The sequence below is a fragment of the Oratosquilla oratoria genome, chromosome 15, assembly GCF_046742065.1.
Source record: "Oratosquilla oratoria isolate Oo_2021 chromosome 15, ASM4674206v1, whole genome shotgun sequence".
NCBI classification, from domain to species: Eukaryota; Metazoa; Arthropoda; class Malacostraca; order Stomatopoda; family Squillidae; genus Oratosquilla; species Oratosquilla oratoria.
Window position 1 is genome coordinate 51,363,904 of NC_134791.1, and position 17,500 is coordinate 51,381,403.

The 17,500-nt window shown below is 38.2% G+C and overlaps 1 protein-coding gene across 6 annotated transcripts in view; it reads right to left on the minus strand.

Moving 5' to 3' along the window:
- LOC143033450 (uncharacterized) overlaps positions 1-17,500 on the minus strand; it is a 622,033-nt gene that overhangs the window by 18,652 nt on the left and 585,881 nt on the right. For all 6 annotated transcript variants that reach the window (XM_076198912.1, XM_076198908.1, XM_076198910.1 and 3 more), the window contains 2 exons: positions 17,368-17,500; positions 2,689-2,857 (listed from right to left, as the gene is read on the minus strand). The exon at positions 17,368-17,500 is cut by the window's right edge and continues 37 nt beyond it. In XM_076198912.1, coding sequence (XP_076055027.1) covers positions 2,689-2,857; positions 17,368-17,500 — 302 coding nt within the window. The remainder of the gene's footprint in view (positions 1-2,688; positions 2,858-17,367) is intronic.

The window sequence follows — 17,500 nt, forward strand, 5'->3', positions numbered from 1 at the left end:
TACTAGAGAATGACTGATTCTTTAAGCTTTTACTAGAGAATGACTGATGTGCTATAAGATAGAAAGGGGCGGATGGACCATGTGTACCTGGACCTAGAAAAGGCATTTGATAAAGTAACTCACAGTCAACTTATGGGAAATTTAAGCATGTTGAAGCACTGGGAGACAAAATGTTAGAATGGGTTAAAGACTTTTCGAAGGAAAGATACATGAGGACAGTAGTAAAGAACAAAATGTCGAGCTGGAGAGTAGTAACGAGCGAAGTACCACAAGGTTCAGTGCTTGCACTAATAATGTTTATTGTCTATGTTGATGACATGATGGAAGGGACAAGTTATGCCAACATGTTTGCAGATGATGCAAAAATTATGAGAAGAATGAAAAATGAGGAGGATGTTAGAATAATGCATAAATATCTAGATACTATTTTTGTATGGAGCCAAGAATGGAAAATGAAGTTCAATACTAAAAAATGCCAAGTACTGGAGATGGGCAAAAGTGGCAAAAGACCATTCTTAAACTGTTCCTTCGCAAGCGAACACATTACAAAATCAAAAGAGAAAGTTTAGGAGTGTTGATAACAGACAACCTGTCACCAGAAAGACATATCAGTAGGATTGTGGGAGAGATATATGTACTACTGCAGAAGATTAAAATTATTTTCCATTATAGGGATGAAGAGATGATAAAAAAAATCATCAAAACCCTGATACGTCCAAGACTATAATATGCGTCAGTAGTATGGTCCTACACAGAGTGAAGGATATAAGCAAGATTGAGAGAATACAAAGAGCAGCAACCAAACTGGTCCCCAGTCTGGCAGATAAACCATACGAGGAAAGACTATAGGTATTGTCTCTGCCAATTATCAAAGATCGGAGAGAAAGAGGTGACATGATTACAGTGTTCAGGTCACTAAAGGGGATGGATTGCATTGATAGAAGAGATCTCCTGGTTAAAGGTGGGAGGGCTTTAAGAAGTCATGAAATTAAATTAATACCACATGTCGAAAGGATGTGAATAAATATAGTTTTCCATATAGATGTAAAATGTGGAATAGCTTAGAAGGTGATATAGCCCAAGCTCAAACAATACATTAGTTCAAATCTAAATGTGATAATTGGAAATCAAAGATATAGTTAGGACCATACCCGAATTTGAATCTAGATATGTTCCAAAATTAGAGAATAGGAGACAGGACCTAATGAGCGTTGCTCCTTTCCTTTAAACTACAATTAGGTAAATACATAGACTGCATTGAAAGAAGAGATCTCTTGAATAAGAGTCGAGGGCATTAAGAGGTCAATGGAGCAAGTTAAGAAAGGCCACAAGTTTAAAGGATGTGAAGGAATACCATTTTCCATATAGATGTATAAATAGTTGGAATAGCTTAGGAAGTGATATAGCCTAAGCTCAAACAATAAACAAGTTAAAATTCAAATATGATAATTGGAAATCAAGGATATAGATTAAGTTGGAGTTGTGCATGGATGTGAAAAAAGTCGAGAAAATGGGATGGGACCAACAAGCGTTTGTCCTTTCCTGTATACTACAGACAGGTAAATACAGTTAGGTAAACATACACGCATGTGGGCCTGAACAGTCTTTCCCTCCTCAGTCGGCCATTACCTACTTTTTCGTAAGATGGACGCCAGAGAGAATCATTTTTCTACCGTCGTCTTTGAAAGACGTGAACATCCTCACCTCAAATTGAGGTGCAGCCCTGAGGTGCTGACACTTAATCTCCGGAACAGCACCAATAACTTTCTCTGTCAACTTTGTATTTCCTTCATTTTTTTTTTCTTTTTTTTTTTACACCAAGAAAACTGGCAACCAGTAACTGCTCGTCTCACCTTATTAATATAATTTTGTGACATCAACATAAAACAACACTTTTTTTTTTAGAGAGAGAGAGAAAGAGAGAGAGAGAGAGAGAGGTTAATGGGAGTGCCCTAGGGTAGTTACCAGCCAATGTGGAGCTGCAGGTTTCCTGTTTGCGAAACTGGAGGCAATAATTATCGTTTTAGTGTATATCATTATTACATCATTCTATCGAAATAAACACCATATGAGGACGGAGTCTTTATTAGTACAACGTCTCATTTGTTACAGCTTTTTCGTACTAATAATGGCTCCGTCCTCACATTCAGGTGTTTATTTCGATAGACTTGTCGGCAACTGCCACTTTCATACATATTACATCATTCTGTCTATTCATCCTCATTCTTTTCGAATATTCCCTTCAGTTACACCTCAACTCTAGACTTAGTCTCCTTGGTACACTCTTCTCTTCTTTGCCTCCCTTTCTTTCCCTTGGTTTCAAAAACCTTTCACATTCGAACTATTCTTTACCCTCTAGGTAAACAATTCTCTCTTCACTAACTTGGTTACTCAATTGTATAAAACAATAACTGTTTCTCGACTTCCTAGTTAACCATTTTCCCCTCTTTAGCTCCTTCTCGACCATCACCAACCTACCATTTTCTCCCTCTTATTCTTGTCCCCCTAGTATGTTATTCTTTCTTCTTACAGTCCATCCACGTTTCTCTATCCCACCATACTCTCCTTCAACTCATCCTTGTCTTCCTAGCCCACCATGTTCTCCAGCACATTGTCGTCCTCCTACCCCACCATCTTCTCTTTCAACCCATTCTCGCCTCCTTAACTCCTTCCTTCGGTTATGCTCACAGCTTCATCGAAGTTGCTGCTGCCGTAGGCTCTAAGGAGCCTGTTCCTTCTCTCTTCACTCATGCCTCTCTTGACATCTTCGGAAGAAAACATGTTGTAGCACTCGCTCCTGGTCACACCATACAGAAGTCCATACCTCCCAAAGGCCGCCGTGGCGGAATCCATGGTTCTGAAAAATAAATGAATGAATAAATAAGTCAGTCAATCAATCCATTGCCCCAGGTCTCTCTTGAGGGAGACGCAGGGTTCCCAGGTAAACGGCAACGGCCACTAGACTGGCCCACAAGTCACCCAAAGAAGAAATACCGTGTTGTTTTCTGGATAAGGCTAGAGTAGAGCAGCGTAGAATAAAGCGTTCGGCGTCTTCCGTGTAGTGATTGTTTCTGGAGCAATTTGCTTCTATGGCCAGGCCTATTCTGTGTTGGGATTGCTTTATAGTTGGATGGTAGCCTGAACACAGTCGTGCTAGTGGGGTTCTTGTTTGTCATAGTATGGATTTCTCTATACGGTAGATGTTTGGGGGTAATTTGGTGGTATACTGAGTTTAGTGATCAGTTAGTTTTATCATTGAAACGTGTGTATACATTTACATGGATGCGCTGCATGGTTCAGGTGATAGGTTGTTGTAGCTGTTCGAGTAGCATGTTGCCAGTGTTTCTCCATTTAGTTGGTCGTGCTAGTGTTATGTGATGGGATGGATGAGTGGGCTTTTGCAACTATGGCAAAGAAATGCGTGCCAATCATTACCATGTGATACTCTATAACAGTGGTTCTTATCCTTTTCCAGTGCCCGTATCCCTTGATATCTTAGAAAATTTCCTCGTACCCCCATCCAATACAAATACAATGCAAGCGTGTGAAAAGGATGAGTGATACAAACCTTGTTTGCTTTCTCGTTGTAAATATACAGTACCATAGCACGGGTTACCATGTCTCGTACTCCCAGGTTTAAGGTTTTGTACCCCTCGGGGGTACAGGTACCCCAGGTTAAGAACCACAGCTCTATGAGTTGATTTTTGTTTTTGAGTGTTTTAGTGAATCGCGCGCTCGTAACACACTCAGAAGCATGCTGGTCTTGCATCCACTTAATTGCAGTTTCAAATCCCGCACACCTTTCCATTTCCCAGCAGTAACGGTTACCTGCTCCAACAGTCGAAGTGCATAGGACAAAGTTGACGGCTTCGACCACAGCTACATGGCCCTTGGCGCAGAATCCTCACCACTACCTTCACCAACATTAATGCATCCTGTTACTATATATGGTTTATTTTATTTAGTCTGCAGTGTGTCTGTTTTGTTTTGTTTTTATTGTAGGGAACTATACCTTATAGGTGTAATCGACTGTGTTCCTTATGAATAGTTTATAGAACGTGATTAGAGACTGAGCCGACAAAAACTAGCGCTAACTACTAATCTTACTATTTCTATTTCTTTGTTTTCACTGTTAGGTCATTTATGTATTGGCTGAACTTAATGTGTCTAAGAAATCTAGAGAATAACAGCTGGCGTGGGTGAAGAAGCAACTTCTAGTAAACGTATATATATGTATGTATATGTATATACATAAATATATATATATATATATATATATATATTTATTTATCTATTGGTTTATTATTATTTTTCTTTATGTTTCATTTGCTTTGTTCATATTGCATTATCTTATGTATAAAGTATACTACTATTTATTAATTAATTTATATCTTATGCCGTACAGTAAGGTGTCAGATAGAACGTTACCCACTTCAAACTATCACATTATTATCATTATTATTTTTATTCTGTCCGAATATGTTATTTATACTATTATTAATTTATTTTTGCAATACACACCGTATTTAAAATTATACCATATATTTTTTGATAACATTATGTCATACAACAATATGCGATATATATATATATACATATATAATATATATATATATATATATATATATATATATATATATATATATATATATATATATATTTGCCCCCCAAAAAAAGCACTGGTAAATAAGAAACGTAGTCCGAACGTTTTCGTCTATTTAAGGCATCATCAAGGGAATACAGTAAAGGAGATACAGACAGTATATATATACAGAAGTAAAAATATTTTAGGGAACACGGAAAGATGAATCACACAAGCCTGAGAGAATTGCCAACAGTCCTCAAGTCGCAGATGGACCAAATGTCCGGACAGGAAAACATGTAACAATTTTCTTTGAAATGAAATAATCAAGCCTGTACATACCTAAGCTTAGATTGATATTTTGAGCAAAAGTTTGTTTTATGTGGCTTGATTCAATGGTGTTCCTTTCAGTAAAGGAATTAGAAGAGGTTATATACTAGCATTTTTCCAGTCAATTACATGATCTTGGTCCCTCACATGAACAAAAATACCACTAGACATTTGACCACTTCTCACACTGCATTTATGTTGATTTATTCTTGTTTGTATATCTTTGCCAGTTTGTCCGATGTAAAATTTTTGGCACTGCGAACAAGGAATAGTGTAAACATAACCTTCAGTGGTATGTGGAGAATTTTTGATTAGTTAAAAATTATCTAATTAAAAACATGCTAATTAAAGATTCTCCACATAACACTGAAGGTTGTGTATACACCATTCCTTGTCTGTATTGCATGGTATTGCATAGTTTAACTCAAAGAATGATTGAAGAAAGATTAGTAAAAGAAGTGTGGAAGCCGGAGGTAGAGAAAGTGAATTTGAGGGGACGACCGAGGATGAGATGGATGGATGGGGTGAAGGGAGCGTTGAGAAAGAGGGAAATGTCTGTTGAGCAAGGAAGGGAGTAGGCAGGAGATAGGGGTGAGTGAAGAGTGACTGTGAATAGATGACACTGTTATGCAAGGAAGGGAGAGGCAGAGATTGGGGAGTAGAGGTGCTTATGTGTGAATAATATCTTGACACAGCCCGAAGGGATTTCTCCCCATCTACTCTTTTTCTGCATGAGGAAACAAAGAGGGGGGGTCGCCTTTTTTCGAAATTTGGGAGTTAAGGATCACTCCCATGGGCTTTGTTTGAGCCCGTGCGGTGGTGTTTATGTAAGACACACCTTGTGGAGAGGAGGTGGAATTGTGTAGCTAGTCAGAGGGGGATAGGGGGCAGTAGAAAAGAGAGGCTACAGCTGTTAGAGCGGCGGCGGACGCTCTTTTAGCTGACGGAGCTCAGAGGGACGTGGGGGGTCGCCTATTAAGTGAAGTGGCTCTGCAGTGGATGCACTGTGTCTTACTGCATTGCTTATGACCCAGGGCAGTGGGCGGGAAACAGAGATGACCCATCATCCATGAGAAGCTAGGATGAGAGGGTGGAAAAATTGGTTGAGGGGAGTGGAATTGGTGGAAGAAGGTGCGCGCCCTTGAGTTGCCTACCTCTTGGTATATAGATAGATAGAACTATGAATGTTTATGATAATTAAGCCATAATCTTATGGTATTGCATTTGAATTATTTAAGTTCTGTTACATATGTATATATATCTAACGTAAAGGTAGTAGTAAATGTTGTGTCTTGATAATTCCAGTTTTTTCTCCTTCTTCTGGCATTGAATAACGATACACAAAGTATATATATATATATATATATATATATATATATATATATATATATATATATATATATATATATATATATATATATATATATACGCAAGCAATCACATCACCGTGATACAAAAATGCAAAATAACCACAGGAGAAAGGAAACTTGTAGACAATAAGTACTTTCGTATATTACATCTTCAGTTTCCTTTCTCCTGTGGTTATTTTGCATATATATATATATATATATATATATATATATATATAATATATATATATATATATATATATATGTATATATATATATATATATATATATATATATATTTTTTTTTTTTTTTTGTTTTTTTTTTTTTTTTTTCTATGTACACGGTCAGGCTTTCCTACCAGGTACACGATTGAGACGTACCATACCCTAGTGGCATGATAATAAACGAATAAATAAACAAATATAAATAATGAATTAATAAATATTTTAGTAAATAGATAATTCATATATAGATAAATAAATAAATGAGTTAATAAATAAATGAACTATTAATCAAATGAATAGATAAATAAATAGACAAATAAACATATGAATAAATAAACAAATTAATGAATGGACGTTTAGGTGAATATAGACAAATAGATAAGTAAATAGATAAATGAACAAATGCATAAATAGATAGATAGATAGATAGATAAATAAAGAACTAGGTAAACAAATGTATAAATGAACAAATAAATATGTAAGTAAACAAATGAATAAATAGATTAACGAATAAAATAGATTAATAAACAAACGAATAAGCAAACAAATAAATGCATAAATAAAAAACAGTAAATAAATTAATTGATAAGTAATGAATAAATGAGCAAACAAATATAACAAATAAATAAATAAGCATAGGTAAATAAATAAATAAACAATTCAACCAATCAATCAATTAATAAGTAAATAAACAAGTAAACAAATCGATAGTTAAACATATAAATGAAAGTTACAACACATGAGTCCAGTGCCACATATTATGTCCATCTAAGAGGCACCATAATAACAAATACTAAATAGAACACGCTGAATTGATCGTGCTACCAAACATGAGATCCTCGCTAGCCGAGATGCTTATAGTCCAGGAGTATTAGCTTTTCAACCGGAACAAATTAGTAACAAGCTGAAATGTTCAGGAAGTACTCAGAAGACCTTTTCTGATAACATACTAAAAGTCCTCAAGAACCCCTTGCGAGGATTTTGAGAAATTCAAGATGGCGTCCAAAATGGCAGCCAATTTTAGATTTTGTCATATTTCAAGCCCCAAACATCAAGAAAGTCAAACAATAAGTCAATATATATGTTTTTGGGGCAAGGAGTTCAATTCTCTAACTAATTTTTGGATTATCTGAATTTTAAATGGAATAATTAGCAAAATAAAAACAAAATACATGTTTATGAACCTGAACATGCACACATTATACAATAAAAGTCATGCCAGTAGCAAGAAACAACACTTAACCATTACCTTAACTACAGACAAAATTGCTTAGCTGTAGTCCTAATTATAGAATTTTAATCAAATAATCAATCAATAAATCAATAAATCAAATAAATTTTGACGATGGTCTTAGGCATCATCCTCGTCATCAGTTTCAGGAGAAACTGGTCTTGGTGCTTCAGTCTCTTCGTCATCATCAATGAAGGATGGCATTTGTGCTGCATTGTTGCAGGTTTGACCACTGCACTTTGTACACCTGGCAGAGCAGTGTACCCCATCTTCCTGCAGCTACATGATGCTCCACAGCTATCTGCTTTGTAGCCACATGAGATCATGTTGAGCAGACAGTCGGGGGCAATGGGGTGGTCAGTTTCAACTGGAATTAGGATGTCCTCCAGCTTCCATCCCCAGGCTGTTGGCTGCAAGGGCCTGCCCATCCATTCCTGAACAGTGTGATAAGTTCTGAGGGAATACTGTTCGGCTGCAGCACTTGTCGGAGGCAAACTTGCAAGTTGGAAGGATGAGGACAGAGATGTTCTGCTGATTGCCTATTTGTAGGCAGTGTAGCGGAACTCATCCAGTGACACACCATGAGGTGCACCATACAACTTCAGGAGGAAACTTTCACCTGCTTCTTGCACTTGTTGGTGAGTGCTTCCAGTATTAGAGAATGTCTTGAGCTGATCATACTCCTTCTTGTTGTGAACCAGGTTGAATGCCTTGCGCTTCCCTTGCCGATACACTGCAAGCAGAAATAACAGAATGGGCTATGGCAGTATATCGCCTGTTCAGTACACCTGTGTTTTGCCCTTTGGGTCCAACAGCTTGTGCAGAAAGAGGTTCAGAGACCCAGGAATCATAGACAACCCATTTTCAGTACCTTCCAAACTGGGATATTCACTGAGGTCAAATACAGACAATCGAATGTCATCACGAATAATTGACGCAGCCATTTCAATTATGTTTTCACTCTCCTCTGTTTTGTCTGCTGCTCTGTCTGCCATCCACTTTTCTCGAAGAATGCGGTGAGCTAAATCTCTGAAGCTAACAATGCTCGACTTTCCAGGAAGGCTTGTAATGATTATGTCATCTTGATATCTTTCCTTCAGCTTCTGTTTCAACTACTTCATGAAGTAGCCCTCCTCACCATGCAAGAATGTCTCCATCATCTCCATGAGGTCAGACACAGCATACTGACATTCATCATTTTCATCCAGATAGGCACAAAGTTCATTGAAGGCAGATTGCTTCAGAACATTAGGTGGCTTGCCAACTGATTTCTGTGTTTCAGATTTGCTGTGAAATTCTTGGGCACAGTTACGGTGATATTCGGCTTCAGCAGCAACCAAGTCAGAGGATGCCTCAATCATTCTTTTGGCAACCATTTCTCCCCATTCATCATTCCTCTCTTTTGCCCTGTCTAAGATGTTCTGTTTGAAGGGCATTGTCTCCACATTACTGGTCATCTTCCGTTTTGTAGTAAGTCTGCTACTAGTTGGCAGTACTTCAGAGCAGAACAGGCAGTGTGTGGTGATATCAAACTATGGAGTTTTTTATCTTAGAGTGGGTGGCTGAACCTCCTCTTGTAGCACAGGTTCTTCTGACTTCCTCTTCGCGGACCTGATGGAGGACTGCCGGGTGTAGGCCTTCCTGCAGGCCATGTGATGTGTCAGAGGGTTCTGTATCTCCAAAGTTTCATAAAGTCCATACTTCCTCTCCAGGGTTGCTGCTACTAAGGTTCTCCTTCCCTTGGCTCCTACTTGTACATAATCCTTGGTGCATAATTCTTTGCAAATAACGCACGAATCCATCTTGAACTCTAAAAAACAAACAAAATTTGACATCACATACAACATATGAATCAGGCTAATACTTTCATCAATTGATAATCATGGTTTTACATGTATCACTAAAAAACTTTGTGACGTTTCAGAATTACTTGTTACAACATCTGTGAATGTACTTGTAACTCAAAAACATGACACAGGCTCAATTTATCACACATACACTGACACAAATTAATTCCTTGGGACTGATAATCTATATTTTCATACTTCATTTGTGTTTCTATCTTGATTGAGACCTAAGATATAACAAAATATGATATTGATGGCCATTTTGGACGCCATCTTGAATTTCTCAAAACCCTCGAAGAGGATTCTTAGGGACTTTTAGTATGTTATTAGGGAAGGTCTTCTGAGCACTTTCTGAAAATTTCAGCTTGTTACTAATATGTTCCGGTTTGAAGCCATATTTGAGCTAATGCTCCTGGACTATTAAGAGCGTGGGCACTTGTGCGAAAAATGAGGAATAGGGACTATGTAAGGCTGTGCAGTGGCAAGCGAGTTCATATTAACCTCTTCAATATTTCTTCAAATTTTCGCGCGCACCATCTGCCTGTACGATGATTGATGCATCACAATACTCGCGTTATAAAATATAAAGTCACTGCTGTATTATTCATTCTCTGTCACTAAGTAATGATAAACACAGAAAATGTGACCAAGCCAGTTCACAGGATTCGGAATACCTCAGCTACAATTACAAAATAAAGATAATCAAGACGACGACATTAACATCCTCACATATACATTTGCGCTTTATGACGCCTAATTAGGCAACATTGTATGGAAGAAGTTAATGGCGTAACATATAACATTTCTTGCCTAAAAAAAGTCATTTACAAATGGCACTGTCTTAGTCTTTTCATGGAGAATGGTTCGTTACTTTAGGCTGAATCAGCAGATCATAAATAAACATAAACAGCATCTCAAACAAGCCACCCGTATATGTCTCACCATAGACCATACTACCAAAATATTCAGAATACTCAACAATCAAAGACAAATTATAACATAAAGATTGAATCATAATGCTAATACACAACAGCATATCCTTCTCCAACAAAGCAAAGAAACTAAAGAACAACTCACATACACCTTTGACAGAAATAATAATTTGTGAAAATTTAGTACTACAAAGGACAAATTTCCTTGATTTGAGAACATTCTTTCTAGGAGTAAATAGGGAGGAATTCATAAATTTCAACGAAAACGAGAAGATTTGAAAACCTATAATGTATATATAGCTCCGGTGTGGACAAACATTTGCCGTGGGTTAGTGGAGAAAAAAAAAACAAAATGTGAAAGAGTAATACACAACTAATACTGGTACACAACAATATTCTCCTCTATAAAGTTACAAATATACCACAGCAGAACTAATCACAATAATATATGTATATATATATATATATATGTATATATATATATATATATATATATATATATATATATATATATATATATATATATATATATATTTTGCTGGTAACCACTAAGGAAATCGGAAGAAAACAGTATATCCCAAGCGCTTTCGTGTAATTCACATCTTCAGGGGAATACAGAAAAAGTTGTATTACAAAGAGGTTTAAAAATAACAAGATTATACACTAGGAAAGGAACAGGCAAGGTGTGAGATGTCACAAAATTAAACACTAGGAAAGGAACTGGCATAGCACAAGATGACACGAAATATTACACTAGGAAAGGAACCGGTGAAGGACAAAAAGTCACACATGAAAAAAGAATAAGTCTTGGTACACAAAGTCATCAAAGAAAAAGAAATCTAGAGAACAGCACAATTCACCAAATTAATTTTGATCACATACAACCTGATTACATTTTTAGATAACGCTCTCTCTTTGGCGAAAAAAACTTTTCATAGGAATCAACCCCCTCCCCTTTTTGACATTAAGAATCTTTTAGTATTACCTTACAATAACAATCTTTCTCAAGTTCCTCATCTACTTAAAACATGGAATGTTAAAGTAGTGTTTAATAACCCATGCACTTTTAAGAAATTAATAATAAAAAATTCTCCCGCTGATTCTGATGGTTGCATATACAAAATCCCTTGCAGAGATTGTGAAAAGTATTACATTGGACAAACGGGCAAAGAACTATCAACTAGAATTAAACAACATAAATATAGTGTTAGAACAGCACAAGAATCCAATGCTCTATTTGTTCACATGAAAGACTTCAATCATTGTATTAATTGGACTAATGCTTCCTCTATCATTTCTTGTAATTCATTTGTCAATAGAAACATAATAGAAAGTAGTATGATAAAAAATTCTGAAGGTTCTACTCTTAATATCAGTAATGGCATTTATAAATTAGATAAATTCATCATTAACAAAATTTGTAATCAGGTTGTATATGATCAAAATTAATTTGGTGAATTGTGCTGTTCTCTAGATTTCTTTTTCTTTGATGACTTTGTGTACCAAGACTTATTCTTTTTTCATGTGTGACTTTTTGTCCTTCACCGGTTCCTTTCCTAGTGTAATATTTCGTGTCATCTTGTGCTATGCCAGTTCCTTTCCTAGTGTTTAATTTTGTGACATCTCACACCTTGCCTGTTCCTTTCCTAGTGTATAATCTTGTTATTTTTAAACCTCTTTGTAATACAACTTTTTCTGTATTCCCCTGAAGATGTGAATTACACGAAAGCGCTTGGGATATACTGTTTTCTTCCGATTTCCTTAGTGGTTACCAGCAAATTTGTGGATCACGTGTTGTTTATAGTGATCTTTCTGCATATACATATACATATGTATACATACATATACAGTATAAAGTCAACTCTCAATTAATGTTCCATCATGCGCAAAAAGAGAAGACGGGGAGAAATCCTTTCGGGTTGCGTCAAAATATCTTTCACACATAATCCCTTACTCCCTCCACACACCCCCACCCACTCCCATGCATCACAGCATTATCCATACACAATAACTCTCCATTCACCCCTATCGTCTGTTTTCTCCCTTCCTTCCCCAACAGATATTACCATCTCTCCCAACGCTCCTTTTACCCCATCCATCCATCTCGTCCTTGGTCACCCTTTCATGTTCACTCATACCTCTGCCTTCCATACCTCTTTTACTAACCTTTCTTCATTCATTCTTCCTATGTGTCCAAACCATCCTAATACTCTTTCATCAACCCTATCTCCCAACTCCCTTTCCACCCCCACTTTCCTCCTCATCTCCTCGTTTCCCACTCTATCCAGCCTAGTAACCCCAACCATATTTTCCATGCATTTAATTTCAAACACATTTAATCTCTTCCTCTCTTATCTTTCATGTGTCTACCCCATACAGTACTGTCATACAATCTTCATACAATCTCCTCTTAGAATCCATTTCCATAAGTCTATTTTTCATTACACTTCTTAATCCCCCAAGGCATTTATTTGCTTCTCTCAATATACATTCTTCATTCACCTCCACTCCTACCTTTCTCGCCACATTCGCACCCAAGTATCTAAAACTATCCACTTCATCCAGTCCTTCTCCCCTAATATTCACTTCCAATTTGCTGCTACATTATTCCGTTGTACATCTCATCACCTTACTTTTATCCACATTTATCTTCAACTTCCTTCTTTCGCACACTTTCCCAAACTCCGTCACTATCTTCCTTAATCCCTCTTCTGATCCTGTTACAAGCGCAGCGTCGTCAGCAAATAACAACTAGCTTATATTCCAGTTATCTTCATTTTCTTTAACAATCTCCAATCCCCGGCCCATTACCCTTGTGTTTACCTCTGGAATCAAATGGAAACACTCGGTAGCAGTACTTCTTCTCCCCGACCACAGGGTTCTCCGAAAAATCAAATGAATATTCAGAGAAGTGGTGCAGGACAGTATTAACAATCGGACAGCCCATATAGACCTGAGCAACTTCTAATCCCACAATAACATGCATCCAATACCCCAGATGGGGTATGATTTCAATGGCCTGCAGCGAAGAAGAACGGTAGCCAATTGCATTCATGTTCTGACTTCATAACTAAATTTATCAAGCAGTCCACCTAGAGTCTTCCTGTTCGGTAAGTTCTAGCATTTTCTAGGTTTTCTTGAATGGTATCTACTGGTGTTTTATCAGAGATCACAAAGGGCGATTGATGTGACTAATATCTTCAGTCTTCTGACTGCCTTTGGCCATGCTTTACCATTCAACATGTTACTGACGCCATTAAATGCTGCCCCAAGAATTTCTTCTATTCCAATGCTATCCATTAAGACACTGATGCGTCCAGTGAAGTACATTATTATATGTATTCCCTCCAGGACGATCTACCATTCATTTCCATCGAATAGCTGTGACTACTTAATCTGCAGGATTAATTTGTAGATTGCAATATCTTCTGAGACAGGAAAGTATCCAGTGCTTTGCTGCATTATTTTTCTTTCAATCCATGTGAGTGTTGTAAAGATTGTATTTGGGTGTGTTGGAGGAGAACCAATCAGTGACCCGAATACAAACCTAGTGGCAACTCCTTTGGAGAACTAACAATGGAACCAGACCAGACTGGATCTAATCTCAATGTACCGAAACAAGCCAATTTATGTCAGCTTGCAAGGCAGCTATTAAATTGGTCATATTTCTAGTCAGGCGATCAAACAGCAAATCATAATGATTGTTGATTCTTGGGGGTTCTGGTTTGCTGGCACCTTCACGGACTTGAAAACCTGTTAGGAAATTATCACGACCCAAGCGAGGGAAATTCATGTACTTCAGTCGGTTGGTTTGCAGGTCCCAACTTGAAGAGCCAGTTTTCTTATCCCCGCTCCTGTTCCTATTCTACAAGTTCTAACTTGCGAAGCCACGCCCCTTTTTGTGACTTATAATGAAGGCAGAGCTTGACTCTCTCTCGCTCTCTCTCCTGTTTTGACCTACGGGGTACAACCCTCTCACCCTCCTGTCTCTATGGCCTCGCTTGCTGTCCTGTTGCATACCTGCCTGAGTTCACAAGGTAGTAAGTACTGAACTGTTCAGTCTTGATTATTACCAATCTGGACCTCTTAAGTGTAATATCTATCATACGATGCATTAGCTAGGGAAAGTGGTATCATCATAAGATGTATTAGTTATGAAAGTTATATATTAACCATAGGATGTAATAGTTATGTAAAGCATTATTTATCATAGGATGTATTAGTTAGGGAAGGTTATATTTAGCCTAGGAAGCATTAGTTAGGGAAATCAGTCAGGAATAAACTAAAAAAAAAAAAAAACTCGGAACTAGACCCGTGACTTCTTTTTCCACCTTTATCAACTTGTCACAATTTCCCAGCATATATATATATATACATATATAATATGTATATATATATATATATACATATATATGTACATATATATATATATATATGTACATATATATATATGTACATATGTATATATATATGTATATCTATATATATACATTTATATGCATATATATATGTACATGTATATATATATACATATATATATATATATATATATATATATATATATATATATATATATATATATATATACCAGGGGTGATCAGAAAGTAATGACAGTCGGACTCGTAGTTGAGAGACTATAAGTGTTGGGGGGCTGGGGAGCAAGGGGCAGCAAGTGTTGCCTGTTGTTACATGTTTGAGCTTGTCGCTGTTTGTCTAGCTTACATTTTATCGGTGCGCTGTGCGATTGTGTCATTGTTGGTTTGCTTCTCTAACCGGAAACATGGATTTTTCGAAAGAAGGCTGCAGATTCTACACCTTCACAAGGTGGAAACTCGGGAAAAAAGCAACGGAGATCAGAGAGGAATTGTTGCAAGTTTTTCCCGAGTCTACTCCATCACTGGAAACTGTTTCCCGCTGGATTCGAGCTTTCGTAGCCGGAAAATTGCAGCTAGAAGATGATCATCGTCCTGGCCGCCCTCGGTCATCCGTGACCGAAGCAACGACGGTCCGTGCGCGGGCCATCATTGACGAAGATCCAACTGTTACTCTTCGATTCTTATCCTTGGAGCTCGGTGTCAGTTATGGGAGCGCACATGACATCATGCATGAACACTTAGGGCTGAGGAAGAAGTGTGCTCGATGGATACCTCATTTGCTTACGGAAGAGCAGAAGAGCGAACGGTTGCGGATTTGTCGTCTATGGCTGGCTGAATTCGAGCCAAATGGTTCGAAACGGTTCTCAGATGTAGCTACCGGAGATGAGTGTTGGATTTCTTTCTTCACCACCAGAGACAAGCAGTCTAACATGGTGTGGTTGAGTGATGAAGAACCTCGACCTCAGATTCTGAAGGAAGGATTTCGCAGCAGGAAGCGCCTTTTCACCATCTTCTTCAATTCACAAGGACCAATGTGTGTGGATGTAATGCCTCAACAGTGTACTATCACAGCCCAGTACTACACTGATCACGTCCTTCCTCGAGTCCTGGAATATCAGGCCAAGACTGCACCAACCCGTCGCCGATCGCAACTTTTGCTGCACCATGACAATGCTGCCCCCCACAAAGCTCGCCTCACTGTGCAGTTCCTGGAGCAGCAGGGGATCACACTTCTCCCCCACCCACCCTACTCGCCTGACCTTGCTCCATGTGATTTTTGGTTGTTTCCAATGATCAAGGGTGCGATCGCAGGGAAGCTGTTTCATCGCATCCAAGATCTGGCGCGAGCAGTCAATTCAGAGCTACGAGGTATATCGGCTTCTGAGTACCGTGAGTGCTTCATGAAGTGGCGAAAGAGGATGGAACGTTGCATAGAGGCAGGAGGGGAGTACTTTGAAGGAATGTAGGCCACTATTTGGATTTACCTCTGTACCGTGAAAATATATGGTATCACTGTCATTACTTTTTGATCACCCCTCGTATATCCTCAACTAAATAAACCAACGTATAAAATACAAAATAGCACACAACAGCAAAACGAGATTGTCGGGATGGATAGATCGGGATAGAACTGCAGCCCATAATTGCCATGATACTATTATGGGTACTAGTACTATGTAAGTGCCGTCCCGAATGGTCCCACATTACCTGACGGATCATTCGAAACTGCACTTCAAAATGGTGCCACATTATGGTTATTATTTACATGCATAACAAATAAGTCCTGGAAACACTCAAATAAGCCAAAGGCAATTAAATGGAGGAATAAATAAAATGAAAGAGATATAGGTTATATGGAAACTACTGAATCTCTGGAATGTTGTCTATATTGTATAAGTATGCTACTGTTTCTTCATCAGCGGTTGAAAATAGAAAGAGCAGGGAATATTCACCGGTCGTTAGTTTATTTTTCCATCACTCATGCTTTCTTTTCTCCTCTTCTTTTCATTCTTTTCTTCGATTTCTTTTCTTCTGTTTCCCATCTTCACTGCGTCCACGCGCACACACACACTCACACACACACACACACACACACACACACACACACACACACACACACACACACACACACACACACACACACACACACACACACACACACACACACACACGCATACTACACACTCCCATTCTTTTCTGTCTCGCTTCCTTTCTCCTCTTTTCCCTCCTCCATCCACCATCTTTTCCTTTCCTGTCCATCTGCCCAACTCTCCAATTGGACCTCTTTTTCCTTCTCCCCTTAACACTTTCATTACCTTTTCTCTTTCACTTCCCCTTCTCTCCCCTACCCTCTCCTCCCGTCCTTGTTCCCCCGTTGACTTACCATCTTTTATCTTTCATCCTGTTTGTTCCCATCTCCCTTTTTCATTTCGTATCCTCCCTCCCCCTCCTCTCCCTCTTTTTCCCTGCCGTCCCTGCGAAGATGAGCTACTCACACGCTGGGGTCACCTTCGACGGTGATGTTGTCGATGATGGGTCCAAACGGGGTGCTGAAGGCAGGCATGTGAAGACTGACTGACAGAAGCTCCTCTACCGACTTGGAGCGAAGGCATTGGACCAGCTCGTCGT